The 27,982-nt window shown below is 42.0% G+C and overlaps 1 protein-coding gene across 1 annotated transcript; it reads left to right on the top strand.

The window, feature by feature from the left end:
• The first annotated feature begins 1 nt into the window (after window position 1).
• Window positions 2-27,982, top strand: plekho1a (pleckstrin homology domain containing, family O member 1a). Its single transcript, XM_034161178.1, has 10 exons — window positions 2-176; window positions 3,991-4,140; window positions 10,282-10,422; window positions 23,440-23,544; window positions 23,649-23,750; window positions 23,827-24,114; window positions 25,380-25,462; window positions 25,526-25,688; window positions 25,760-25,872; window positions 27,214-27,982. The coding sequence occupies exons 1-10, from the start codon at window positions 150-152 to the stop codon at window positions 27,911-27,913; spliced, it is 1,872 nt and encodes a 623-aa protein (XP_034017069.1). The 5' UTR covers window positions 2-149; the 3' UTR covers window positions 27,914-27,982.

Raw genomic sequence — 27,982 nt, 5'->3', positions numbered from 1 at the left:
GGAGAGCATCTGTTTCCACGCACGCGCACAGGGAGGATGCTGGCGCGGCGCGCAGACAACAGCCACTGAAGAGAACCGGACTCGCCGACACCAGGCTTCATCCGGCACCGAGATCCCGGGACCGGTCCGGACCGAACCTCCGGAGGAACATGAAGAAAAGCAACCAGAACAAACGGGTAGGAGCGCGTGCGCGTCAGAGAGGGGGGAAAAGAAAAGCGAACACGTGACGACCCATTCAGCAAGGTCCCGTTAAAATCCCGTTAAGAAGGTTCTTTTGATCCTGCTTTTATTGCGTCATGTTCGTCACAAAGCTGGAAATATCACTTGTTCTAAAAATATGACAAAACAGTAATAGAAAGAAAATCAAGCAAAACAATCGGGAAGCCAAAATAAGATTTTTTTTTACCAGAGAATTATTTTGGAATAGTTATGCAAATTCCTGTAATAATTTTTTTAAAATATAAATTTTGAAATCTTCGACCTAAATCAAACTTTAAAGACGGATTGTTTTTGTTTACAAACTGATCTGTAAACAGTATTTTACAGTTTGGTTGCCCTACCCCTGCAGAGAGGGGGCGGGGCCAGTCGCAGGTCATCTCCATTTAAAACAACAGTGATTTCTCTAAAGCTGAAAACCTTTAAACATTTTAAGACGTATAAGCTCAGAAACAGAAATCTGACATCTTAAAAGTCTTTAAAGATGTGAAATGTTTTTTTTGTTTTTTTTTGTTTGTTTTTTTCCGCTATGGAGCTTTTCTTGAACACTGTCAAAAATCATAAAAATTATTGTGCTTTTTTACAAGAGCTAATGTAACTCATACAGCTGAGATCTCATAAACCGGACTGTCAGTTTGGAATGGACACGATTATACTCTCGTCTGAAACGCAGAAATAATTCAGACTGATATTTTAAATAAACGTCAACCATTCAAAACTCTGCAGGTCATCATGGCATCAGCATAGACCTTTGTGATGTCATAAGGCCAGAGAGAAAGGTTTAATTGCTGGAGGACCCTACGGAGAGGTCACATAACCTCTCAGTAATGGGTCTTGGGTAATAGGGCACCGCAGTCTTGTTTGAGGGCGGGCGCTAAAGGGTTAAAATATCAAATCAAATCAATTTTATTTATATAGCGCCAAATCACAACAACAGTTGCCCCAAGGCGCTTTATATTGTAAGGCAAAAGCCATACAATAATTACAGAAAAACCCCAACGGTCAAAACGACCGCCTATGAGCAAGTATGCAATGAATATGACAAATATGACATATATGATGTAATTTCTCACTTCTGGGGACGGAAACATGCCATTTTCTCTGAGTTTTTGGGCAAATTACATGTAAACAAAGTGAAAATGACAAGAAAAGGTGAGGATGCAGTGGAAAGTGGACACATGTGTTGCAATTTGTTTATGACCCGGAGCTCAAATGTGTCGAGGCGGTTGTGCAGGCGAGACAATGCAGCTACTCTGGTTAGCTGTGTAGGCTAGCACTTACTGACATGACTGCTCCCATTCGCCTCATTTATCCTTCTCTCCACTGAGAACCAAAAAAACTACTTTTCGCAACTGCTTTGGTGATTGCAGCCGAAAATAAAACGATACACCAGAGCGGCTTTTCCCATAAGTGGTCAAATCCTGCGATATCACACAGGGTTCAAAAGAGACTGCGGTGCCCTAATGGTGAAAAACATCCAATTGTTTTTTTTTTTTTGAATGTTTGGCATCTTGAAGTCAGACCGCCCCACATCCAAAGACATGCATGTTAGGTGAACTGGAAACTTTAACTTGACTGTAGGTGGACGCACAGGTGTGAATGTGTCTGTCTGTGTGGCCCTGTAACAGATTGTCCTCATGTCCAGGGTGTACCGAGCCTCACGCCCTGTCACTGTTGGGGTTGGCTCCAGGCCCTCAATGGATGGATGGAAGTCAGACTGCAGCCTGCTGTCAGAGCTTGAACTGCAACTCAGGAATGATTTTTAATTACCCCCATCTTTAAAAAAAAAAATCTTACTGATGCTTTAAACATGTTTGATTTTTCTGCTTGCTGACATTACATAATGAAGTGGGTCAGTGTGACTTCCTCATCTTCACCATCTTCCTCACGTGTGCTCCATCTGTCCAATTAAAATATTTATGACTGAAGAAAAAAGCTACTCACGAAAAACACACCAGCTGCTATTTTTCATTTTCTTCATTGAAAACAGTTAAATAATTAAAAAGAGGCAGAAACATAATTTATAGTCAAATTTTCAGACAAAAAAACAAGTTTATCTTTAATTTGAGAACAGTGATCTTCAGCTTCACATTTTCAGCAGAAAGGAAGGAATTATTTGTGATGTCCAAGAAATCCAGTCTCGAACCTAGTGTATTGAAGAATTATAGACCGATATCTATCATTTTGATCTAAAATCCTGGGAAAAGTGGTTTCGCGACAGCTCGTGGACTACCTCACTGAGAATAATCTTTTTGAACCACTACAGTCTGCTTTAAGAAAATATCACTCCGCAGAGACAGCACTTACTAAAGTAGTGAATGACCTTTTGTGAGCAGTGTACTCAGATACCACTACAGTCTTGGTGCTGCTGGATCTTAGTGCTGCGTTTGATACTGTGGATCATCATATTTTACTCAATAGGCTGGAAAATCACTTTGGGATTACTGGAACTGCTCTTGCCTGTTGACGTCATACCTGTCCAGTCGCTCTTACTGCGTATTGTGTAATGGCATCTCCTCTGATCGTAGGGACATAAAGTTTGGGGTTCCCCAGGGATCCGTTTTAGGCCCCCTGCTTTTTTCCCTTTATGTAGCACCTCTTCGGAATATACTGTGGCGCTTTGGGATTTCCTTTCATTGCTATGCTGATGACACTCAATTGTACATGCCAATAACTGCTGGTAATCTCACTCACAAAATCTTTGGAAGACTGCCTTGCATCAGTAAGAAGTTGGATGTCTAATAACTTCCTACTTTTAAATGCTGATAAGACTGAAGTTATGGTTCTTGGTCCAGCAAGGTATCGGCATAAATTTGATCAGCTAGCACTTAGCTTAGGTCCGTGTGTTATACATCATACGTATAAAGTGAGGAACCTTGGAGTAATTTTGATCCTACGTTGTCCTTTGATCTCCACATTAGAGACATTACGAGGACTGCTTTCTTCCATTTGCGAAATATAGCGAAGATTCGTCCCATCCTGTCTATGGCTTTGATTCATGCATTTGTCTCTTCTAGATTTGACTATTGTAATGCTCTATTTTCTGGTTTACCGCAGTCCAGGATTAGGGGTCTTCAACTGGTTCAAAACGCTGCTGCCAGACTTTTGACACAAAGCAGAAAGTTTGACCACATTAAACCCGTTTTGGCGTCCCTGCACTGGCTTCCTGTTCCTGCAAGATTAGATTTTAAAGTACTGTTATTAGTTTATAAAATCGTTCATGGACTTGCACCTCCCTATCTGGCTGACCTGGTAAGCCCCTATGTACCAGCTCGGGCCCTGCGTTCTCAGGGTGCAGAGGGTGCAGGACTTCTGTGTGTTTCAAGGGTGAATAAAAAGTCTGCCGGTCACAGAGCTTTCTCCTACCGTGCCCCAGCTCTGTGGAACGATCTCCCAGTACACATTCGGCAGTCAGATACTGTGGAGATTTTTAAGTCACGTTTAAAGACTCATTTGTTTTCTCTGTTTTATAATTAGTGTTATGAAGTGTTTTTATTCTTGTATTCTTTTATGGTTCTCTTTCTTTTATGGTTGTTTTTATTGTGTTTTAAATTTTTAATTGTTTTTTTGTGTGTGAAGCGTCTTGAGACGATTTTATCGTGAATTGGCGCTATATAAATTAATAAATTTGAATTTGAATTTTATGTCACAAAGTGTGCAGGAAAAATGTTTTGATTTCCAGAAAGCAATAGATGAGGAGAATTTAGAGTTAATTGACAGAAATGGATGGTTGGTCTTGCTGTTTCTGAACTCTGTGGTTTCTGGTTGTTTCAGGGGGTTCAGGATCCGGGGCAGCAGCCCATCCAGCAGCCAGAGAAGGCAGGCTGGATCAGGAAGTTCTGTGGACGAGGGATCTTCAGAGAACTTTGGAGGAACCGCTATGTGGTTCTGAGAGGAGACCACTTGTACATCTCTGACAAGGAGGTGAGCAAACTAAAGGGGACTTCAGGTAGACATTTGATGGGTCTACCTGCCAGACGCAGTCTGAAGCCTGCATAGCTTCAGTGCGACATATGGTAGTCATGCTTTGTGATGATGTCCCGTGGCATCACAATCAGCTTTTCCTCATCCTGAAACTATTCACCACACTTCACTTTTCCACATATTGTTATATTACAGCCTTATTCCAAAATGGAATAAAGTCATTTTTCCCTTCAAAATTCTACTCACAACAAACATCCATAATGATGACATAAAAAGGCATTTTTTTTTTTTTTTTACATTTTTGCAAATTTATACTTTTAAAAAAAAAAAAAGAAATCACGTGTCTATAAGTATTCACACACTTTGCTCAGTACTTTGTTGATGCACCTTTGCCAGCAATTACAGCCTCAGATCTTCTTGAATATGATGCCACAAGCTTGGTGCACCTATCTTTGGACAGTTCTGTCCATTCCTCTTTGCAGCACCTCTCAAGCTCCTTCAGGTTGGATGGAGAGCGTTGGTGCACAGCCATTTTCAGATCTCTCCAGAGATGTTCAATCAGATTCAGGTCTGGGCTCTGGCTGGGTCACTCAAGGACATTCACACACTTGTCCTGAAGCCACTCCTTTGATATCTTGGCTGTGTGCTTACGGTCATTGTCCTGCTGAAAGATGAACCGTCACCCCAATCTGAGGTCAAGAGCGCTCTGGAGCAGGTTTTCATCCAGGATGTCTCTGTACATTGCTGCATTCATCTTTCCCTCAGTCCTGACTAATCTCCCAGTTCCTGCCGCTGAAAAACATCCCTACAGCATGATGCTGCCACCACCATGCTTCACTGCAGGGATGGTGCCTTGTTTCCTCCAAACATCACACCTCACTTCTGTCTGGCCACTCTACCATACAGGCCTGATTGGTTTATTGCTGCAGAGATGGTTGTCCTGGAAGGTTCTCCTCTCTCCAAAAAGGAATTTTTTTTCTTAATAAATGTGAATAAAATCTCCAAAAAAACTTTTTTCACACTGTCATAATGGGGTATTGTGTGTAGAATTTTGAGAAAAAAAAAGAGAGAATTGAATCCATTTTGGAATAAGGCTGTAACATAAAAAAATGTGGCAAAAGTGAAGTGCTGTCAATATTTTCCTGTTGCACTGTATGTTTGCATTAAAGGACATGCCGCAATGGAATCCTAAAAATTTAGATTCAGGCTATTAGTGACCATCCGATGATCCACTGGGATTACTTTGTGCACTTCTGTGACCGGTTTCAAAGTAAACAGTTTTCGCAGCAAACGGCTACGAAGACGCCCGACAACAAAGTACTTGTGAGTACTCGGGTGTTTCTGACAGGTGACGTAGCTATTAGAAGCATCCCAGTGTGCACTTTAATGGAATTTAGCACTGTGGGCTTCACTGGAATGTAGAACTGAGGCACAGATTAATTCCAAAGGTTACATAAGTGTGATGTTGTGTTATGACAACTTCTTTTTAAGTGAAAATTCATTTTGATGCAGTCACGTTTAAAGCAGCAGTTCTGAGAAGGTTTAGTGCACCTACGGCCATTCATCATAAATGCAGCCTGTTATTAACAATCTCTGCTCAAGGCTCAGCTTTGTGCATGATTTATTATAAATGTTGTTATCAATAAAATCGAAAAAAAAAGTACATCTGGTGCAGGAGAAAAAATGTTGTGGAGACACTCATTGACATTGACAGGAGCTGCTGCCCATCTCAGCAGCTGCACAACGTGCGCGCGCACACACACATTCCAGCTCCAAATTCAGACTTAAAGTAAAAAAAAAAAGCTTGCCACAAAACACAAAAGGAGGAAAATCCTGAATTTTCTAGATTCACCTAGTAGTAGATTTCCAAATGTAAACTCCACACGGTCAAAACAACCCATGTAACTACCAACTTGTTTCCCAATGCAACATGTGATGTTTCCCAACTGTAAGTTGTGCTTGTCAAGCGAAATTACTGTCCGTCCGTCCTTATGGCAAAACCTTCTGTGTCCTAAAACTCAAGAACAGTTATACTCTCAAAATCTAAATCTTTATACATAAATACCAGGAGGTCAGAGCACTCCCTGGTGCCTGTGCCTACAAAAAAAAATAAATAAATAAATAAAAGCATTTCTGGCTTTTTTTTTTTTTTTTTTTTTAACTGAGTTTTTGGTTTCAAGTGTGAAATGTACTAGAAGCCAAAAGCTGCTGAAATGTGCGACAAGGTCTCGACTGTTTTATTCATTGGGGAAGTTAACTTTTGTCAAAAATAAGATGGGCTGACAGCCAAAAATCAAGTTGTGTCTCTTGCCATTATGGGGAATTTACTTGTATTTTCCTTTTTGAAAGTGGGAAATAAAAGTATTTACAACTAGAAGCACTCGGAGAGTGCAAACCTCCGCCAAGGCCATGGGGTCACTGACGCCATAACATCTACACGCTGTGGAATCATTGAACCTAAAAACGTCTAACAATGATGTTTGCCCAGTAGTAAAAAAAGTTTCATCTGCTGTGACTGGATAGCATGTATCCTTAGTGCTTGGCATCACAGTTTATTGCAACTTGCACCTTTCCCAAAAGCTACTGTCATCTGAGCACTGATATTGCATGTGCTCATAGACAAAAACAAATAAGAGACAAAATTCAATTTATTATTCAACTAAACTGCAAATATATGAATTTTTTTAACATTTATGAAACACTTCTCTAAATAAATAACAGTAAATTCTGAAATAGAACTATTTTTTAAGTGTTGCATGTGCTACACAAGGCCATAGGGTCACTGACCCTAAAGAGATTCCCTCCTTGGCACAGTGATCTATTCAGCAGTTCAGTGTTACAACCAAAACTATGATACATACACTTTTCTTTCCTTTATATTTGACATCCTTGACCATGAAAACATACCACTAGAACTTGGAATCACTTTTATGTCTTTATTAGTTCAAAAGTTATTGTATAAAAACGATTTTTCGGTAGTGGCGGTTTTCTTCTGGATCTAGCTCCATAACATTTGAAGCTACATCAAATCTGATGACACCTTACTGAATCAGTACAGATTCAGCTACAATTTGGTGCTAGTTGTGCATCTCTAGCTTCATTTGTCACCTCACACTGACACATTTTCTATTTTCCCTATATTTTTGTATATTCTGGATCACCGGATCCGGAATCCGTATCTGATCATCACCAAACTTTGTTGTTTGATAGACCATTTGACTATGTTACACCCTAATTTTTTTTCAAGCCTTTCTGCCTTGTTTTTGTGGAGTTAGAAACTAGATTGTCAAAATTCCCCCTATCCTGCAATGGTGAAGAATCCTTTAGAAAATTCCTGGATCCGGATTGTGATCTGGATCACCACTAAAATTTAATCACTTGTTCCTCTTGTCATTTCCAACCACTCCACAAAATTTCATCAAAATCCGTTCAAAACTTTTTGAGTTATCCTGCTGACAAGCAGACAGACAAACAAACAAAGAAACAAACTCGTTCGAAAACATAACCTCCTTGGCGGAGGTAATAATTAAATTCAGTGAAAATGTCAATCACTATAGCAACACAGAATGATATGCGGAATGACAAAGCGTACTTGGTATGATTCCAGCATATTTCATAAACTTATCAGTTTAAGCTTTTGCTCATAATTAGAGAAACAAATGATTTAAGACTTTGTGTAGATGATTTCTTGTGTTGTGAACTTAAAACAAATCAGTTTAGTTTGCACCCAGCCAGCTTTTAATACCGTTAGTGGTTGAGCTAGCAAGCATGTTAGCTAGCGTAATTCACACTCTCACGAGTGCCACTAGTTTAGCTTATGACAAGCTAAAAGTGGACGCGCTTGTTATGGTCGAACAACTGTCCAGTTTCCGGGTATTCTGTGTTAGTATGCGCCCGCGGCCAGCGTGCTTGATGAATTCCTGCACAAAAAGTAGTTACCAGATAATTGTGATATATTCCTGTGAGATAATGAGTATATCTCATCTAAATCAATTCTAAAATTTACCAGTAATAAAATTATAAAGCTAACTGAAGTTTTAAGAGTGGCCGTAATAAATATTTAAGAAACTTTAAGTTTATGAGCAACTTCACATGTTATTGCTCAAGCACATTGTAAACATTGACATGATGGAGTATGATGCGGAAGAGTTCAGAATGATACGATTGGAATGGTTTGATTACCATTTACAGTTGGCAATGAAAGACTTGGGTGTTTACTTCATGTTAAAGTCAGAACAACAAGTTGCACTGAAAGAGATCTAATAGTGGCGCTCGTGAGAGTGTGGCGAAAGTAGTCCGGCGAGTTAAATCTGTGGGCACGAGCTATCCCACAATTCCAAAATAGCAGAGATGTTGGTCCAATGAGAGCGGCACTCTGAGCAGGGTGAGTGTAATTAAGCACTCCTGATGTCCTAACTTTAGCAAGTAGCATTCAGCTAGTTCAAAAATAAACCTATCACATTTGATTGCGGGGACACTTATTTTACCAAATTATTTAACCTGAAATCTTAAATGTTTGATCAGAATAACAATCAGAATTGAATTTATTGCCAAGTAAGTTTTCACATGCAAGGAATTTGATCTTGTGTTACTGGTGCATAAACAACAACAAAATAAAAGCAAAATGTAGATGTACAGTACCATTCAGTCTGTACTTTGTGGGGGGGCAGGTTAGTAGGGTAAGTGGGGGTGTCTGGCATTATTTCTAAGTTTAGCTGCAGACAGAAAGAAGCTGTTTTTGTGTCTTGAGTTTTTTTAGTCCTGATGGACCTCGGCCATCTGCCAGACGGGAGGGTGACAAAAAAGTTTGTGTCCTGGGTGAGAGGGATCGGCCACTATCTTCCTTGCTCGCCTCAGGGCCCTGGAGGTGTTCAGGTCCTGTAGGGATGACAGATTGTAGTCAATCACCTTCTCTGCTGCGTGAATGATACGCTCTAGTCTGCTCCTGTCCTTAGCAGTGGCAGCAGCGAACCAGATGGTGATGGAGGAGGAGATGATGGACTCAATGATGGTAGTGAAGTTCACTATCATTGTTTTTGGCAGGTTGAACTTCCTTAGCTGCTGCAGAAAGTTCATCCTCTGTTGTGATGACATCACAGCAGCTATTGCACTGCCAGCAGGAAGTCAGATGTCACCACAGCCAGTTGGATCTTTAATAAAGCTGTATCTTGTTTTTTAATGAAACACAAGTCAATAAAGTGCAGCTTCAGCACGAGGATAATTTTAGCAGAGGCTGCTGGAGGACCAGCCGACACGTGTCGCTGAGTCACGGCTGAGCCTGCAGGCACGACGCTGAGCCGCTGCTGCTGATTGGTCCAGTTGTTGGACAGTAAACTGGAATCTGTCACAGAATGCAGCAAAGCTACCCCCCCCAACGGTCTGTATCCAACTGATGCTCAATAGCATGTTAGCGTCATGTGAGCTTCACATCTTTTTCAGGCAGCTTTTCCTTTGATGCCTTATGACATCACAAACATTTATGATTTGCACAGATGTTATTGGACACTGATTTAAAAACTAATTGGAGAAGAAGGTCTGTTTGTGCAGCGGCTGAAAGGTCCAGCGCTCACGCTGTCTCAGCTCTTTAAGAGCACAGCCTTATAAAATGCTGAGTCAGCAAGTTGCACAGACACAAGATTTTGTGAATTATGAGAATGTACTCAGATTTTCTGACCTCGCCCAGTGCATGCTGGGATACTTTTAATCCACCCTGACCTCTGCACAAGAAGAAGTGATAAATTTATGAATGGATGGACAAACAGACAGATAGACAGACATACGTACGGACAGATGGTTGGACTGTTGGATTTCTTTTGGGTCACCCAGAATTTGACTCAAACACAAAAAAGTAACAGAAAAAAGTGGGTTTGTTGAAAATGTAACAGGAAGTGATTAAACCTAAATAGAGATTAAAAATGGGGGGGCAGCAGAGTGGACAGGTGTGAACTGTCAAAATAAAAGTCCATTTTACTGGGATGGACTGCAGAAGCAAAAATGGTGACTTGTTTGGTTTGGCAGCGTAACAGCACCGGTTATTTTAGCTCAAAGTTTAGTGTTAAAAGAAGTTTGCAAAAATATAAGATGAGCACTTTAATGGCTCATATTGGGTGTAATGCTGATGTTAAACGTGTCTGTGTGCAGGTGAAGGACGAGCGGAAAGCACAGGAAGTCTTTGACCTCGCTGATTATGAGCGGTCGGAGGAGCTGAGGAAAGCCAAAAGCCGAAGCAAGAAAAACCACAGCCGGTTCACGGTTCTGCGCTGCCGCCAACCCGGAAACACTGTGAGTCCACACAAGAAGTCAGGAGTTTGAGCAGTCTGACGGAAAATCATTTTTCACAGTAAAAGCATTTGAGCAGAACAATGACGCCGATCTGAGCAAAGACGCTGCAAAACAAAGTCAAACTTGGTGCCAAATGTTTGATGGTGAAAGCTAACTTCATGTTAGCTTGTCCAGTGCTTCAGGTTAGCTTCATGCTATTTTATTTATATCTCTTATATCTATATTCATTTAGCTGGTATGCTGCATTCACACCAGGCGCGACCAGGCGCCACAAATTCGCGTAGGTCGCGTGGCGACGGACGCGCCACCATCGCCCAGTGTGTCACTCTACTTTCGTTGCGAAAATTTGCCCCAGTGCGTCATCAGATAGGAGGAGCTTCCATTCCGCTTGCCGGCTCCGGTTGTCAGTCGAGTGAACATGACGGACCTTGATCACATGGAGCGAGTTGTTGTGGAAAGCTGACAAACGTCATGAGACGTTCCCAATTCGGGGAGTATCATTATTTGCTGCAGGGGCTGCGTCTGGATGATGGCCACTTTCAGCGGTCCTTCCGCCTCTGCAAGACCCAGTTTGAGGACCTTCTGTCCCGTTCATGCGTGCACATGTAAACAATTAAAAAAAAACCTCCGCTGCTTGCTGTGGGGCTGCTCCTCGCTCTCCCCCAAAAAACTCTGTCATAGTTGTGCTTAGAAACCAGTCACCATTTGCTTTATTATGCATCTGTGTAGTTAATAAATAAAATAATCTTCACGGACGATTCGCTCGCACGCACACGTAAAGAAAAGAAAAAAACTCTGCTGCCCCTGCTGTGGGGCTGCTGCTCGCTCTTTCCCCAAACTCTGTCATAATTGTGAAATAAAGGACAAACGGGACATAAGTCCTGCTCATAGGCTGGCTACCAGAGACAGGACATGTTCAAGTCCAACTCAGTCAAACTCCAGACATCTCCACATCACCTCATATTCAGTCCCTGATTGGTCATCGCGGCGTGACAAGATGAAAACGTTCAGATTTTTCAACTTGGGGAGGAGGGCAATGCGACGTGACGCAACGCAATATCACGCCACAAACGCGCCAATCGCTCAACATTGCTTCACTCGCGTAGTTTCATTCGCGTCCATCGCATCAAGCTGCGTGGCTTGGCGCCACAACGCGTCCTTCCATAGGGATTACATGGCAACCTGTCGCTCGCGTCACGCCTGGTGTGAACGCAGCAGTAGAGAACAGACAGCCAATCAGATGTGAGTGCAGCAGGGAGAGATGAGAAGTATGCACGGCACGTGTCTGCAAAGACAATCATTAAAACAAAAACATCAATAATACAAATGAACATAAAAGCTTTTATAGACGAGTCCTGTGGTTTACCAAAACAACCAGAAAGAGGCGGTTCAACACTCTCACATCAATTCCAGTAGGGCAGTGCAGTCTTGTTTGAACCCCTGCCTGATATCGCGGGATTTGACCACATCCGGGGACAGCCTGTACAAACACGGCAGAGACTAATCCCTGGATGGAGTGTAGGAGTTTCAGCACAAACCATTCAGCCCAGCTTGGTCAATTTAAAAGCATACTCACCGTAAAAAATAGTTGTCGCTGAAACCTTCATCCTCCAAATAGTTTGTGCTGACACTCCCACACTCCACCTGCAGATTAGTCTCTCCCCACAAACAGCATCACTTCGACCAGAAAAATATTATACTGTTTTGTTTTTAGCTGCAATCACCGAAAGTCGCGAAAAGTGCAATAGAGAAGGGAAGACGAGGCAAATGGGAGAGGTCATGTCGATAAGTGTTACCCCACACAACTAACCAGAGTAGCTGCGATCTCTCACCTGCACATCCGCTTTGACACGTTTGAGCTTGGGGTCATAAACAAACCGCGACGCATGTCCACATTCCCACCGCATCGTCACTTTTTCTTTACATTTTCACTTTGTTTGCGTGTAATTTGCCCAAAAACTCAGAGAAAGTGCCATGTTTCAGATGGGGACAGACGAGGGCTGTCCCCGGATGTACAATTATTGCGTCATATTTTACCCCTTTAGCGCCCACCCTCAAACGAGACTTCAGTGCCCAATTAAGTCATTGACATCAGCAACTACTGTGGAGAAAGAGCGAATAATCTCATAAGAAGAACCGTGTGGTTTTATGCACACATTTAAACTCCACATATTTATTGACAGCAGACACTTTACATTTTGCCTTTTATAAAGCTCCAATAAAGTTAAAAGCTTGTAGCTGTCCTAGACTTTTCTACCAACAAAAAGGAGAAGGTTCCCCTGGAAATAAAAGTTGTTTTTTTTTATTATTGCAGCCTCATGTGTTTGATGAAGCTGTGTTTGGCCTATAAATAAATCAAACTGAGCTCTGCAGGCTTATGCCACACTCTCACTTTTCATTCCAGACACCATGCACACTGATTCCACCAGCCATTGCCTCATTGGTCAGTTTTCATCCACTTCTATTTTAGGATTGGTGAATCGGCTGTTGGTCTGCAGTGATTGGTTGATTTCTGAGACGCTATAATCTGCACAATCCCATTAGTCTGCAGAGGACGTTAGAACAGAATAATCCCACACGCTCTCTTTTATAACCACCACATCGACTTAAAGTCACGCATTACAATTTTACTTCTGTAATTTTTTTTTCTTTCTGCAGGCGTCAGATGAAAATCAGTTTCACAAAAACAGAACAGATTCATTGAAGAAGATCATAAGTGATGAACAAATGTTCACAGACAGCATCTGTAAAAATATAGAGAGCTCAAAGAGTCCACGGAGCGTCTTTATCTGGTTTTAACTTTCAAGAAGCTTATTTCAAAATGACAACAGGTCATAAATGTTTTGAAGAAATAATTTTTAAAGTGGTCTCTATATTTGTTAGTTATTACTGAATAGCATATTCATATGTTGGAGGTTAAACATCCCGAATATCTCACAGTTATGAAATTTAGTGCATAAATGGTTCATTTTGGACTTATGTGACATACATTACAAAAATCCAGAATCAGTTTCCTGATTAATCTGGTTTGTAAACCTCCAATTACTAGCTGTTATCCAGATTTGTAACTAACAATCAAAAACAAACACAAAAACACAACCTCTGATCTGGGGCCTGTTTCAACAAGCAGGATAAGTGAAAACTCTGAGTTTGTTAACCCTGAAATGAGGGAAAATGCCCAGAGAGGTAAATTAAACTCAGAGTCAGTGACTGTGGAAAGTTAACGTGGTCAGGATCAAGTTTTCTTCAGTAAGTCCTCCTCCCTCTTACAGCTGCATCACTTCCTCATTCATTCATTTGTATCATCTGGTGAAGATGAGCATTATGTTTTAGTACAACCCCTGGCAATAATTATGGAATCACCGGCCTTGGAGGATGTTCATTCAGTTGTTTAATTTTGTAGAAAAAAAGCAGATCACAGACATGACACAAAACTAAAGTCATTTCAAATGGCAACTTTCTGGCTTTAAGAAACACTATAAGAAATCAGGAAAAAAATTGTGGCAGTCAGTAACGGTTACTTTTTTAGACCAAGCAGAGGGAAAAAAATATGGACTCACTCAATTCTGAGGAATAAATTATGGAATCACCCTGTAATTTTCATCCCCAAAACTAACACCTGCATCAAATCAGATCTGCTCGTTAGTCTGCATCTAAAAAGGAGTGATCACACCTTGGAGAACTGTTGCACCAAGTGGACTGACATGAATCATGGCTCCAACACGAGAGATGTCAATTGAAACAAAGGAGAGGATTATCAAACTCTTAAAAGAGGGTAAATCATCACGCAATGTTGCAAAAGATGTTGGTTGTTCACAGTCAGCTGTGTCTAAACTCTGGACCAAATACAAACAACATGGGAAGGTTGTTAAAGGCAAACATACTGGTAGACCAAGGAAGACATCAAAGTGTCAGACAGAAACCTTAAAGCAATATGTCTCAAAAATCGAAAATGCACAACAAAACAAATGAGGAACGAATGGGAGGAAACTGGAGTCAACGTCTGTGACCGAACTGTTTGGGGATGATGAAATCATTTTTCAAGATGATAATGCATTTTGTCATAGAGCAAAAACTGTGAAAACATTCCTTGCAAAAAGACACATAGTTTCAATGTCATGGCCTGCAAATAGTCCGGATCTTAATCCAATTGAAAATCTTTGGTGGAAGTTGAAGAAAATGGTCCATGACAAGGCTCCAACCTGCAAAGCTGATCTGGCAACAGCAATCAGAGAAAGTTGGAGCCAGATTGATGAAGAGTAGTGTTTGTCACTCATTTAAGGTATATTTCAACATAGACTCCTTGGAGTGGCTCAACGTAATTAATCCCCCATCTCAATGTGAATCCTAGGTCCTTGAGTTATAGGTAAATCACATTTAATATCCATGGGTAGGTATCTGGACATCTTAACTCTGGCTTCTTAACTGCTTGGATGGGGCTGTTAGTGATCGGATTTAATTCCACTCGAATGATCCCCAAAGCTTCCAATTCTTTTACTATTTTATCCATTTCCTCAACCGCTCCAGGGTTCAAGGGATATTGTTGCACCGGTGAATGTACTCCTCCTTCGATGACATGAATGTGTTTAGCCCCCAAATCTCCACAATCATTTTTAAATCGTGCTACTTTAGCTTCGGAGATAATTTCCCTCAATTTTTCTTTCCCTGCTTCAGAGAAATCACTTTCTTCAATCTTTTCTTCTGTGACAGCTGGTACATCCACTTCTTTGTACCAGCTTACTGGACTCTTTCCAATTGGAGTTATATCCATTCGTACAATTCTTGCTTGTAATTTTTTCACTCGTCGTCTTATTAGAGTTCAAAGTCTTTTGGGCCGATGCAATTCTCTCAAATCCTTGACTGTTATCAAATTAAAGGGGCCTTTTAACCAAACTATCCCTTTCCATATTCCAAATGGTGTTCTCTCCGTTGCCCCATTTGCATACTGGATCAATAGGTATCCTATGGTAACAAGGTTTCTGCGGGTCATGGACACCTCTGCTCCTGTGTCCACCAGGTACGGTTCTCCATCCACATCAGTGTAGATATCGTCCCCTTCCCAGTAGGCATGGTCTAGCGTGACCTGCGCCTCCGAAGCCATTACTTCTTTTGCCCTCCAGCCGCCGCTGTAGCTTGGCGGACTTCCTGGAGGGCTTTCCTTTGTTCTGGAGTTAATTTGTCGTACTCCTCTTTAGGGAGATAGCCACCACTATGAGGTGCAGGTGTAGGTCGCGATTGTGGTGGTGGAGGTGGTGGACCTCTCGGCCGAGAGCTCCATTGTCCAGCTGGAGGCCTTTGATTATTCCTCTGTGGTGTTTGATGTGACTGAGGAGGTGGTGGTTTAGGTACTGAATTTCTTTTCTCCACTCCCACCGGTTTTTGTCCTGATCTCGGTGTGCTCTCCTTCTTCCTCTTTTCTTCATAGAACTGCTGCTCCAGATCCCAGCTTTTTACCACCGCGTCCATTTGTGGGACTGTAGTGCCGTCTATGGGCATTTTTACAAAAGTTATCTCCCCTCTTCTTCCTTTAGTGACCTCTCTCAGTGCCCTAACATAGCATTGTGGCAAAATCGTCTGTTTCAGCCCATGCCAAACTTGAACCAATGTTTGACCTTTGTCTAGTCCAGCTTTAGCTCGAGCAATATGGAAATCTTCATCGTTGGGATCTTCCAACACTAACCTGGCATAATGGTTTCGTGCTGGTTCACCCTGACTGATGGGTTGACTGGTAACTTGGGCTAGCCACATAGATTTACCCTCTTCACTGTTAGAAGCTCTGTCAATAAGGGGCCATACTTCTTTCAAATAGTCCTTTAGGTCTTCATTTGGTTCTTTCTCTCTCACCAACATCTTTAATTTCTTGAATTCACGGAATTTCCTGCCGTCTGCTTGGATTTCAGCTTGAATTGCTGGCAGACTTTGCTCTCTAGATCCAGCAGGAAAGTTCTGATTTGGGAGGCTCGCTGGTAATCCTGACGATGGTGGAATTGTTTCTCCCTCATCATCCAGATTTTCTTCGTTGGTTTCTCTCAACACTTGCCGTGACCAGCGTAAAGCTGCTGTTTTTAGTTTACACTAACACTATACACTTACATTAACACTATAAGAAATCAGGAAAAAAAATTGTGGCAGTCAGTAACGGTTACTTTTTTAGACCAAGCAGAGGGAAAAAAATATGGACTCACTCAATTCTGAGGAATAAATTATGGAATCACCCTGTAAATTTTCATCCCCAAAACTAACACCTGCATCAAATCAGATCTGCTCGTTAGTCTGCATCTAAAAAGGAGTGATCACACCTTGGAGAACTGTTGCACCAAGTGGACTGACATGAATCATGGCTCCAACATGAGAGATGTCAATTGAAACAAAGGAGAGGATTATCAAACTCTTAAAAGAGGGTAAATCATCACGCAATGTTGCAAAAGATGTTGGTTGTTCACAGTCAGCTGTGTCTAAACTCTGGACCAAATACAAACAACATGGGAAGGTTGTTAAAGGCAAACATACTGGTAGACCAAGGAAGACATCAAAGCGTCAGACAGAAACCTTAAAGCAATATGTCTCAAAAATCGAAAATGCACAACAAAACAAATGAGGAACGAATGGGAGGAAACTGGAGTCAACGTCTGTGACCGAACTGTTTGGGGATGATGAAATCATTTTTCAAGATGATAATGCATTTTGTCATAGAGCAAAAACTGTGAAAACATTCCTTGCAAAAAGACACATAGGGTCAATGTCATGGCCTGCAAATAGTCCGGATCTTAATCCAATTGAAAATCTTTGGTGGAAGTTGAAGAAAATGGTCCATGACAAGGCTCCAACCTGCAAAGCTGATCTGGCAACAGCAATCAGAGAAAGTTGGAGCCAGATTGATGAAGAGTAGTGTTTGTCACTCATTAAGTCCATGCCTCAGAGACTGCAAGGTGTTATAAAAGCCAGAGGTGGTGCAACAAAATACTAGTGATGTGTTGGAGCGTTCTTTTGTTTTTCATGATTCCATAATTTATTCCTCAGAATTGAGTGAGTCCATATTTTTTTTCCCTCTGCTTGGTCTAAAAAAGTAACCGTTACTGACTGCCACAATTTTTTTTTCCTGATTTCTTATAGTGTTTCTTAAAGCCAGAAAGGTGCCATTTGAAATGACTTTAGTTTTGTGTCATGTCTGTGATCTGCTTTTTTTCTACAAAATTAAACAACTGAATGAACATCCTCCGAGGCCGGTGATTCCATAATTTTTGCCAGGGGTTGTACTTCAACCTTTGGAGTACTGAGTAGTTTTCTCACAGGTAAGAGACAATAAGGTTCCACATGGCAGATAATTCCAATGGAATGTATTGAGGCAATTCAGAAACTTCCCATGGAAGGGAAATTTTATATATATATATGTACTGGCTGAGTTATCCGTTCTACGCACAGGTAATAGAGAATGAATTTTGCCATGTCATTGTATATTTCATGTCACTTTAGTTAAGGTGTAGTAAGTTTCATTGCATTGTGTGCATGTTGTCATCATTAATTTTCATAGAGCAATTTGTGACATTCATGAGACTGAAGTGAATGATGATAAAAAGGTAACAGCATGTCAGATCACTGCAGTGCTCTGGGTATAATGTTCTCAGTGTAAACCTGAGGTGCACAAACGTGGTAAGTAAAGTGTGATGCTTGCTGCCTGACCTGCTCTCACAAGCTAAGCAATATGAGATCTGGTTAGTACTTGGATGGGCGACCTCTTTGGAGCACCAGCGGCTGTGTGTGTTTCTCCAGGTAATACTGGAGTTGTGTCAGGAAGGGCATCCGGGGTAAAACTTGTGCCAAATAGTAATGCAGATCTGGCTGTATCCGCGACCCCAAACAAACAAACGGGAGCAGCCGAATGGACAACAACATCTATCTAGCTATCTATATATAAATCTTCCTCTCGCATTCCCCCTCCCTGCCCTGGGTCAGGGTGTGTGTGTGTGTTCCTCAAGCTCGGATCCTTTACCAGAGGCCTGGGAGTTTGAGGGTTTGGTGCAGTATCTTACCTGTTCCTAGGACTGCACTCTTCTGGACAGAGACCTCTGATGTTCTTGAAATCTGCTGGAGCCACTCTTCCAACTTGTGGGTTATAGCTCCTAGTGCTCCTATTACCACTGGGACCACTTTGGACTTCACCTTCCACATCTGCTCCAGTTGCTCCTTCAGCTCTTGGTACTTCTTTATTTTCTGGTGCTCCTTATTTCTGATCTTGTTGTTAGCTGTGATTGCTACATCAATCACAACTGCGGTCTTCTTTTCCTTGTCAACCATGTCTGGTTGGTTGGCCAGCAGCTGCTTGTCTGTCTGGAATTTGAAGTCCCACAGGACCTCAACCCTGTCATTATCAACCACCTTTGGTGTTGTCTCCCATCGGGACTTGGGCACTTCTAATCCGTATGCGTGGCACAGATGTTCCTGTACACGATTCCTGACACTTGGTTGTGCCTCTCAGTGTCTGCTGTCCCAGCTTGCATCTTGCATCCTGCTACTGTGTGCTGGACTGTCTCTGGCTGTGGGGCTCATTTGCACAGCCTGCAACTTGGGTCCTGTGCTTAGGACTTGTTCTTGTACTGCCATGATAAGAGCTGCCGTGCTGTCCTTTAGGCCAGACTTTTCTAGCCACTGGTAGGTCTTCTTGATGTCAGCCACTTCCTCTATCTGTCGATGGTACATTTTATGAAGGGGCTTGGTCTTCCATGATATCTCCTCCTGTTCCTTATCACCGTCCGTCTTCAGCTGCCTGAGACATTCTTGTAGTAGCTGATACTGGGGCGGGGGGCATCTTTGTCATGACAAAAAAAAGGGGGGATAATTGTTTGCCACAAGAGGAGATAGATGGCATTGATGTCAAGACACGAAAACTCCTCACAATACACAGACGTTTCCACCCAAAGTCCAGCACCCTGAGGCTCTATAAGCAACACAAGGAGGGAAGGCGAGGATTAGTGAGTGTCAGAGCCACAATCCAGGATGAGACGAGCATCTGTGAATATACATTGGGGAAAATAGGTATTTGATACACTGCCGATTTTGCAAGTTTTCCCACCTACAAAGAATGGAGAGGTCTATAATTTTTATCGTAGGTACACTTCAACTGTGAGAATCCAGAATATCACTTTGTATAATTTTTAAATAATTAATTTGCATTTTATTGCATGAAATAAGTGTTTGATCACATACCAACCAGCAAGAACTCTGGCTCTCATAGACCTGTTAAGAAACTCCCCTATTCTGCACTCATTACCTGTATTAATTGCACCTATTTAAACTTGTTTCCTGTATAAAAGACACCTGGCAACACACTCAATCAATCACACTCCAACATATCCACCGTGGCCAAGACCAAAAAGCTGTTTAAGGACACCAGGGACAAAATTGTTAGCAAATGGAACACAAGATGACTGTCAATCTTCCTCGATGATTCTGAGAAAAGTAAGGAATCAGCCTAGATCTACACGGGAGAACCTGGTTAATGACCTGAAGAGAGCTGGGACCACAGTCGCAAAGATTACATTAGTAACACACTAGGCCATCATGGTTTAAAATCCTGCAGGGCAGCAAGGTCCCCCTGCTCAAGACAGCACATGTCCAGGCCTGTTTGACGTAAACTCTCATCTGCTTCAAACAGGATTCAGGGATAAGCAACAGCACTATAGGGCCTCGGAGCCGGCCTGGACAGCAAATATGTGTAATATTCCCAACAGGCACACTACGTGTTATTCACGTGAAATTCACGTAATCCATGTACGCATGTCAATTACGTAAACATTTGGTAGAACATGTTAGTTGAATTTACGTGTTTATTGCAACGTCACATTTACGTGCTTTATGTATGTTGAATATACGTGTTGAAAAACATGTAGTTTTCACATAAAATGAACCCAGCATATATTTGATTATTTCATTTTATTTTACAGGTATACACTGAAAATTGAACAGTTTAGATCAATCAATCAATCAATTTTTTTATATAGCGCCAAATCACAACAAACAGTTGCCCCAAGGCGCTTTATATTGTAAGGCAAGGCCATACAATAATTATGTAAAACCCCAACGGTCAAAACGACCCCCTGTGAGCAAGCACTTGGCTACAGTGGGAAGGAAAAACTCCCTTTTAACAGGAAGAAACCTCCAGCAGAACCAGGCTCAGGGAGGGGCAGTCTTCTGCTGGGACTGGTTGGGGCTGAGTGAGAGAACCAGGAAAAAGACATGCTGTGGAGGGGAGCAGAGATCGATCACTAATGATTAAATGCAGAGTGGTGCATACAGAGCAAAAGAGAAAGAAACAGTGCATCATGGGAACCCCCCAGCAGTCTACGTCTATAGCAGCATAACTAAGGGATGGTTCAGGGTCACCTGATCCAGCCCTAACTATAAGCTTTAGCAAAAAGGAAAGTTTTAAGCCTAATCTTAAAAGTAGAGAGGGTGTCTGTCTCCCTGATCTGAATTGGGAGCTGGTTCCACAGGAGAGGAGCCTGAAAGCTGAAGGCTCTGCCTCCCATTCTACTCTTACAAACCCTAGGAACTACAAGTAAGCCTGCAGTCTGAGAGCGAAGCGCTCTATTGGGGTGATATGGTACTACGAGGTCCCTAAGATAAGATGGGACCTGATTATTCAAAACCTTATAAGTAAGAAGAAGAATTTTAAATTCTATTCTAGAATTAACAGGAAGCCAATGAAGAGAGGCCAATATGGGTGAGATATGCTCTCTCCTTCTAGTCCCCGTCAGTACTCTAGCTGCAGCATTTTGAATTAACTGAAGGCTTTTTAGGGAACTTTTAGGACAACCTGATAATAATGAATTACAATAGTCCAGCCTAGAGGAAATAAATGCATGAATTAGTTTTTCAGCATCACTCTGAGACAAGACCTTTCTGATTTTAGAGATATTGCGTAAATGCAAAAAAGCAGTCCTACATATTTGTTTAATATGCGCTTTGAATGACATATCCTGATCAAAAATGACTCCAAGATTTCTCACAGTATTACTAGAGGTCAGGGTAATGCCATCCAGAGTAAGGATCTGGTTAGACACCATGTTTCTAAGATTTGTGGGGCCAAGTACAATAACTTTAGTTTTATCTGAGTTTAAAAGCAGGAAATTAGAGGTCATCCATGTCTTTATGTCTGTAAGACAATCCTGCAGTTTAGCTAATTGGTGTGTGTCCTCTGGCTTCATGGATAGATAAAGCTGGGTATCATCTGCGTAACAATGAAAATTTAAGCAATACCGTCTAATAATACTGCCTAAGGGAAGCATGTATAAAGTGAATAAAATTGGTCCTAGCACAGAACCTTGTGGAACTCCATAATTAACTTTAGTCTGTGAAGAAGATTCCCCATTTACATGAACAAATTGTAATCTATTAGACAAATATGATTCAAACCACCGCAGCGCAGTGCCTTTAATACCTATGGCATGCTCTAATCTCTGTAATAAAATTTTATGGTCAACAGTATCAAAAGCAGCACTGAGGTCTAACAGAACAAGCACAGAGATGAGTCCACTGTCCGAGGCCATAAGAAGATCATTTGTAACCTTCACTAATGCTGTTTCTGTACTATGATGAATTCTAAAACCTGACTGAAACTCTTCAAATAGACCATTCCACTGCAGATGATCAGTTAGCTGTTTTACAACTACCCTTTCAAGAATTTTTGAGAGAAAAGGAAGGTTGGAGATTGGCCTATAATTAGCTAAGATAGCTGGGTCAAGTGATGGCTTTTTAAGTAATGGTTTAATTACTGCCACCTTAAAAGCCTGTGGTACATAGCCAACTAACAAAGATAGATTGGTCATATTTAAGATCGAAGCATTAAATAATGGTAGGGCTTCCTTGAGCAGCCTGGTAGGAATGGGGTCTAATAAACATGTTGATGGTTTGGATGAAGTAACTAATGAAAATAACTCAGACAGAACAATCGGAGAGAAAGAGTCTAACCAAATACCGGCATCACTGAAAGCAGCCAAAGATAACATAACAGTATGGCAGCACCTGTTTTGTTTTCAAATAATTGCAAAAAGTAAAGAACTGTCAATCAAAACATCCCTAAACACAAGTACGTACAGCTTTTTGAAAAATACACTTGATGAGTTACTGTTAAATACACATGCCAAAGAATTAGGTATTGAGTGAACTACAGCTCTAACTTTTGAAATACAAGTTTATTCTAAACATATTTCTTTTCAGGGTAAATAATCATGGGTAAATAATCATCTTCTTCTTCAACATTCAGTGGCGGAAGGCACCATTTTAAGGTGCATTTACCGCCACCTACTGGGCTGGTGAGTGATTGCTAAGACTACAAATTTCTAGCTTCTGGCAGCCACAGTCATTTGCTTAGATGCATGGGTAATGCTTGCACGCAGTGATACAAATTATGCAGATTATTCATCATAACGTTTCACACTTGTAGGATCTATGTTGAAAACACGTGAACACTGTCACAAAAAATTTGCATTGAGTTTTTGATTTACTCTATACGTAGAATTTACGTAAATATCATGTGGGGATATGTAACTAGCTTATGATGCTTACATACATGTGCCTGCTGGGTTAGCTGAGGCCCTTTGCTACAAGCTACAGAATGAAAGACACTGACTAATGTTCAGCTATGCTAGCTATAGCTAGAGCAGCTACAAAACAGAATATCAACCACAGAAACTCAAATGACTTACTCACCAAAAATAGTCCAAAATCATACCTGCATTAAACTAACAATTTAACTATGCTAGTGCCACCAAAGAACTTTATAAGTGACACCACAAAAGTACTTGTTAGCTAAATACTATACAAATAATTTTATGTTGCAAATCTGAACAACAATAAAAATTGTTAAAAGTCAAACTTTTATTGTTCCGGATGGAAATTTTCTTCAGTTTTTGCAGCAAGCGGCTTAAACGTTGATGACATTTCAGTCTGTCCACTAAAGTCAGGAAAGAAAATAAATAAATAAAGGTATTAAAATATTTTCCCATTTTCTTTTCAAAGGTTCCGAACCTAATTTTTCTGGCCGTAAGTCCTGAGGAAAAGGAATCGTGGATTAATGCCATCAACATGGCTATCATCAGAGCCAAGAACCGGGTTTTTGATGAGGTACAGACTTCATTTGATGGCTCCGTCAACGACATGATGCAGATTTTAAAGGTAACGATAAGGTTCAAAAGTCAAACGTTTGAGTCTTTTATGTCTGTGGTCAGGTAACCGTTGATGATGACCAGGTGTTGGTTCATCCCACAAGAGACCGAGCGAGGGTTCCTTATGGCCGTCGGCTGCCGACCAGAGGACACCTCGCGGCTGTGGTATGGCTCTGTTCCCGCCTTCTTTCTGAATCAAATGAAGTTTGAGTTCACAGTAGTCATGATGTTTCTGTTACAGGCTTCCTCCCACCGTATGCTGACCCTTGACTTGGTTGCTGAAGAGGACTGCTTCTTTCCTCAGTGTCACAGTGGGATACAGAAATTCTGGGAAAACAGTTTCCATGGGGAAAGTTCTTGTGGATCGCGTGGGTTCGGATGTCGTCAGCGGGCTGGGACCGATGTCTCAAAGCTGCGAGTGACCTCCAAGGAGCCCCGAGTGAAGACGGGAAGCCTGCCCAGGGGCACTGAGCGCTCATGGTGCAAACAGCCCCACCTGGAGGCTGCACAGTTCCACAAGACTCAACAGGTTTTAAGTGGTTCAGTTTCCACAGATTCACAATTCACACTCTGGAGACTCTCTGAGTACTTTTCAGGAGTTAATATCCCACGATGCTCCACTGGCATGTCTGTTGTCTTTCTGAAGACCACATATGTTACAGAATCCCTGTGTTACACACACCACCAGCATCAAGTGTAAATATCATCAACTTTAGCCTTAATTTTCTCAGATGGAGTTTTTAGGTAATGTAGGAGTAAGTTACGTTATGATCATGATGATGATTTACTTCCTGGAAGCAGACAAGAGAAACAAAGAATGTGACATAACTGCTAATAAGTAAGACCATCATAAAATGTTATTAATCACAGATAATAATCAATACATCAAAGCACAACAATATTTATGCTATATAACAACATGAAGGTTGAGTTATAAAGGACATGAACAACATTAATGGTTTACAATTTGTAGGACTTCCTGGCCACCTGGAAAGATCTTATGGAGTCATTTGCTGAAGCTGATATCTTTGCAGGAGAAGGAAGGTCCAAGTCTTTAGCATCCTGGTGCTTCCTGTCTTGCTGTATGGTTGTCAGACTTGGACTCAAACCAGTGACCTCAGGTGACATCTGGATGTCTTTGGTACCAGGTCTCTTTGGAGGATCGTTGGGTCCTACTGAAATGACTTTGTGGCAAATGAACAGTTACTTAGTGACAGTCAGATGAGGAGGATCACGTACACTATGAGGCAACATCAGCTGTGATATTTTGTCTATATGGTGTGTATCTCTGGACATGATCCAGCAAGCAGGTGCCTCAGGGTTGAGGACCCCAGCGGCTGGAGAAGGTCAAAGACACACCCACGTATCACCTGACCAAGGACACGCCCACATATCACCTGGCCAAGGACACACCAACATATGACCTGACTGCTGCAGGTAGATGGTTACTTTGGAGAGGTGGTGATGGACTGGTTGTCTGTCTGGGTGGTTGTCTTCCAGGATCCAGGGTGGTGAGGTGGTGTGGCACCCTTGCACGCTCCCTGACTTGTCTTGTTTACATGAAGAACTTGTTCTCAATATCTTCATCCACATCACAGAACACGAAATGAAAGCGGCTCAAACCCTGAGCTGGATTTTAGATCTGAGTTTTATTTTTTAGTAAAATGGTGTAAAAAATGACACTGAAGCATCATGGGAAGTCCAAGCCCAAAGTGTCCTTTCAGTTGTGGTGCTGAGATGTATCTTTAATTTTTGTGTAAGCTAAACTGTTTCTTCTCACTCCTTTGGACTCAGTCTCAAACACCGCAGCCTGGGAAGCGCTTCACCCTGCAGGGGCGGAGTCGCTGCGCCTCATTGGATGAAGTCCTCTCCTCCAGGTACATGACAGCGACATGACACTTTCATGCCCCATCCCTCCACCTAACCTTTGTCCTCCTTAGACCGGCAATGATCCGCTCCGAGTTGCGCTCTGCTTTGCGCTACTGTCCCACCAAAGAGGAGGGACAGGGCGGAGCTTCAGTCCAACCAGTTGGTCAGCTGCAGAGTCTCATCGCTCAGAGGATGCAAAGAGCTCAAGAACTGCTGGAGGAGATGAGACTACAGGTTTGACTGCTTAATCAGTCAGTTGATCTGGTGTCTGATTGATTTGATCACTGTGACAGTTTGATTGGCAGGAGCTGCAGAAGGCCAAAGCTGAAAGAGAGCGAGCCAACGGATCCCCTTACCTGAAGAGCCTCGACTCCCCTCGCCTCCACCACCTCAGGGGCTCAGAGTCTCCTCATTCCAGGTCAGTAACATTCCATCAGTGCGTGACCCTCAAAATTCACAATAGTACAGTCCAAGGTCACTCGGGATCAGAAAGTCCTCTGTCGCTGTCCATCCTTTGGACTTGGATGCAGCAATGAGCATGAGGACAAATGTGACCAATGTAACATTTCAAAGTCACTTGATGAGGTTACAAAGAATTCCTGTTGCTGGACTCACAGATATTCCTCAACTGAAGAGAAGAACGCCTTTGTTTTTTGTCACCACGAAAAACCAGGCACATGGAGCTTCTGCTTCAGACCCAACTGATCCAAGTCTAGTTTAGGCACAAACCAGATTCAAGTCCATCTTAACCTTAACATCCAACGAGACAAAGATCAGGAAAAACCACTGGGATCTGTCTTAGACACACAGACTAATCCAATTAAAAAAAACATGTTGGATGGTTGCGAAGTTAAGCAAAACCTGTCCATTTGTTCCAGAATGTGTCCCTTTGTTCCACACTTTATTTTATAACTAGTGCAGTCCCCGTAGGAAGTTTGTATACCTTAAGTACATTTCTCATGGCTGGTCGTATGAGGCTGTGTTTGAAGGTGAAATCTACAAAGAGGTGTACTTATGTTATATTATTATTTGAATATAGTATTTCATATTGTTTTCAACAATCAGTTTTATTATCAGTTATATAAAAATAAAAGGATTCCTATTAAACAGGTTACTGGAAGACACTCAGACAAAATTAAACAGATCATTTAGAATATTTGAAACAGCATATCCTCAGTACTCCACCTCCTGAACACAGTTTATTTAATCTTGAACTCACGGCAAACATAAGATTTTATTCAGCTTATGTACTTACTTGAAACATTGTACAAATAGTGGGAAATTTATTGGTTTTAGCAAAAAACAGATTTTAGCTAACGTGTCCGCAGTGTTGTCAAGTTAAACTCAGTTGCAAGGAACACTGACAGGATGCGTTTCACTGTAAAAGTATTTGCTGGGATGCTGTCATTAAATGTTTTATTGTGATATGGTGCGCGCAAAATGAACTATCTGATGTTATTTAACTTTGCTACCAGTAACATCAGCAAGCCACGCCATTTTGGACGTACGAATATCACAGTGTTAATTGAAATAAAGGTTTCAAATAAAGGTTTCAAAATTGATTCCCAAAATTTTAATTATAAAGGATGCACATTATCATGGCATGCGCAAGCCATATCTGACAAACAGTCAGAGAGATATGTGAGCCACATACTCGCACTCACACAGACACGTCTTGCTTTATAGATAGATATAAAGAACTCAAATCCCGTTTCAAATGAAGGTTCTTCTTCCAGCTGATCCTTCTCATCTTCCACAGCAGGTCTTCTGGATCTCAGAGGAGCCGAAGCAGTGACTCTCCTCGTCTTCGAGGGAAAGAGTCTCCACGCTCCAAAGTCAAGAGGAATCGCTCCAAAGGAACAGACTCACCTCGGTCCAGAGGATCCCGTTCGCCCATCTCCAAAGCCAACACCTCACCTCGACTTGGTGCGTCTCCTCATTTGTCTTCCAGTGATGCACCTCCAACAAAACACTCAGGAGCATCAAAACTCCAGAGTTCTGCTTGTTCCAGTAAAGATGAAGACTTGCCTGAATCAGGATTCAACGCTGCACATGACGATGGATTTGATCAAACCGACTTCCCTCAGCTGAGGAGCGAAAAGGAGTCACCTTGCCAGAGTGAGAACTTCCCAAGTGTGTCCGGATCCTGTGAGTCCTCGCAGTCTAAAATCCCAGACAGCCTTTCCTCGCTCTTTCTTGCCTCCCCTTCTGCTCCACTGACAGAGGAGGAGCTGGAGGTGGAGAGGAGGCGTGCTGAGGCTGAGCGCCTCCTCGAAGAAGCCATGTCATCATGGAAGGAGGCACAGGAGGTCCTGCAGGAGGTGAAGGAGCTGCAGAGCCAGACGCTCCGACGTCAACGCAGGAAGACCTACGAGAAAACAACGTCCACAGCGGCCAGGTCGCCTACGGCGACGGGAGGAGGCAACGACACAGATGAGGAGGAATCTGAGACGGCTTGACCAGGATTCATTCTGTGAACGTTTATTAAATTATTGAATTTTCTCAGCAAAAGTAGCAGCGTGAAAAAA

Source organism: Thalassophryne amazonica, chromosome 20, assembly GCF_902500255.1.
Source record: "Thalassophryne amazonica chromosome 20, fThaAma1.1, whole genome shotgun sequence".
In the NCBI taxonomy this organism is placed as follows: domain Eukaryota; kingdom Metazoa; phylum Chordata; class Actinopteri; order Batrachoidiformes; family Batrachoididae; genus Thalassophryne; species Thalassophryne amazonica.
The sequence above is the reverse complement of the archived record's forward strand: the minus strand, read 5'-3'. Positions and strand labels throughout refer to the sequence as shown.

Excerpts from the sequence above, each read along its gene's own strand:
- plekho1a (XM_034161178.1), top strand. The coding sequence starts at position 150 with ATGAAGAAAAGCAACCAGAACAAACGG. Across the intron at positions 4,141-10,281 it reads TGTACATCTCTGACAAGGAG|GTGAAGGACGAGCGGAAAGC; the intron begins GTGAGCAAACTA and ends GTCTGTGTGCAG. Across the intron at positions 25,463-25,525 it reads GATGAAGTCCTCTCCTCCAG|ACCGGCAATGATCCGCTCCG; the intron begins GTACATGACAGC and ends TGTCCTCCTTAG.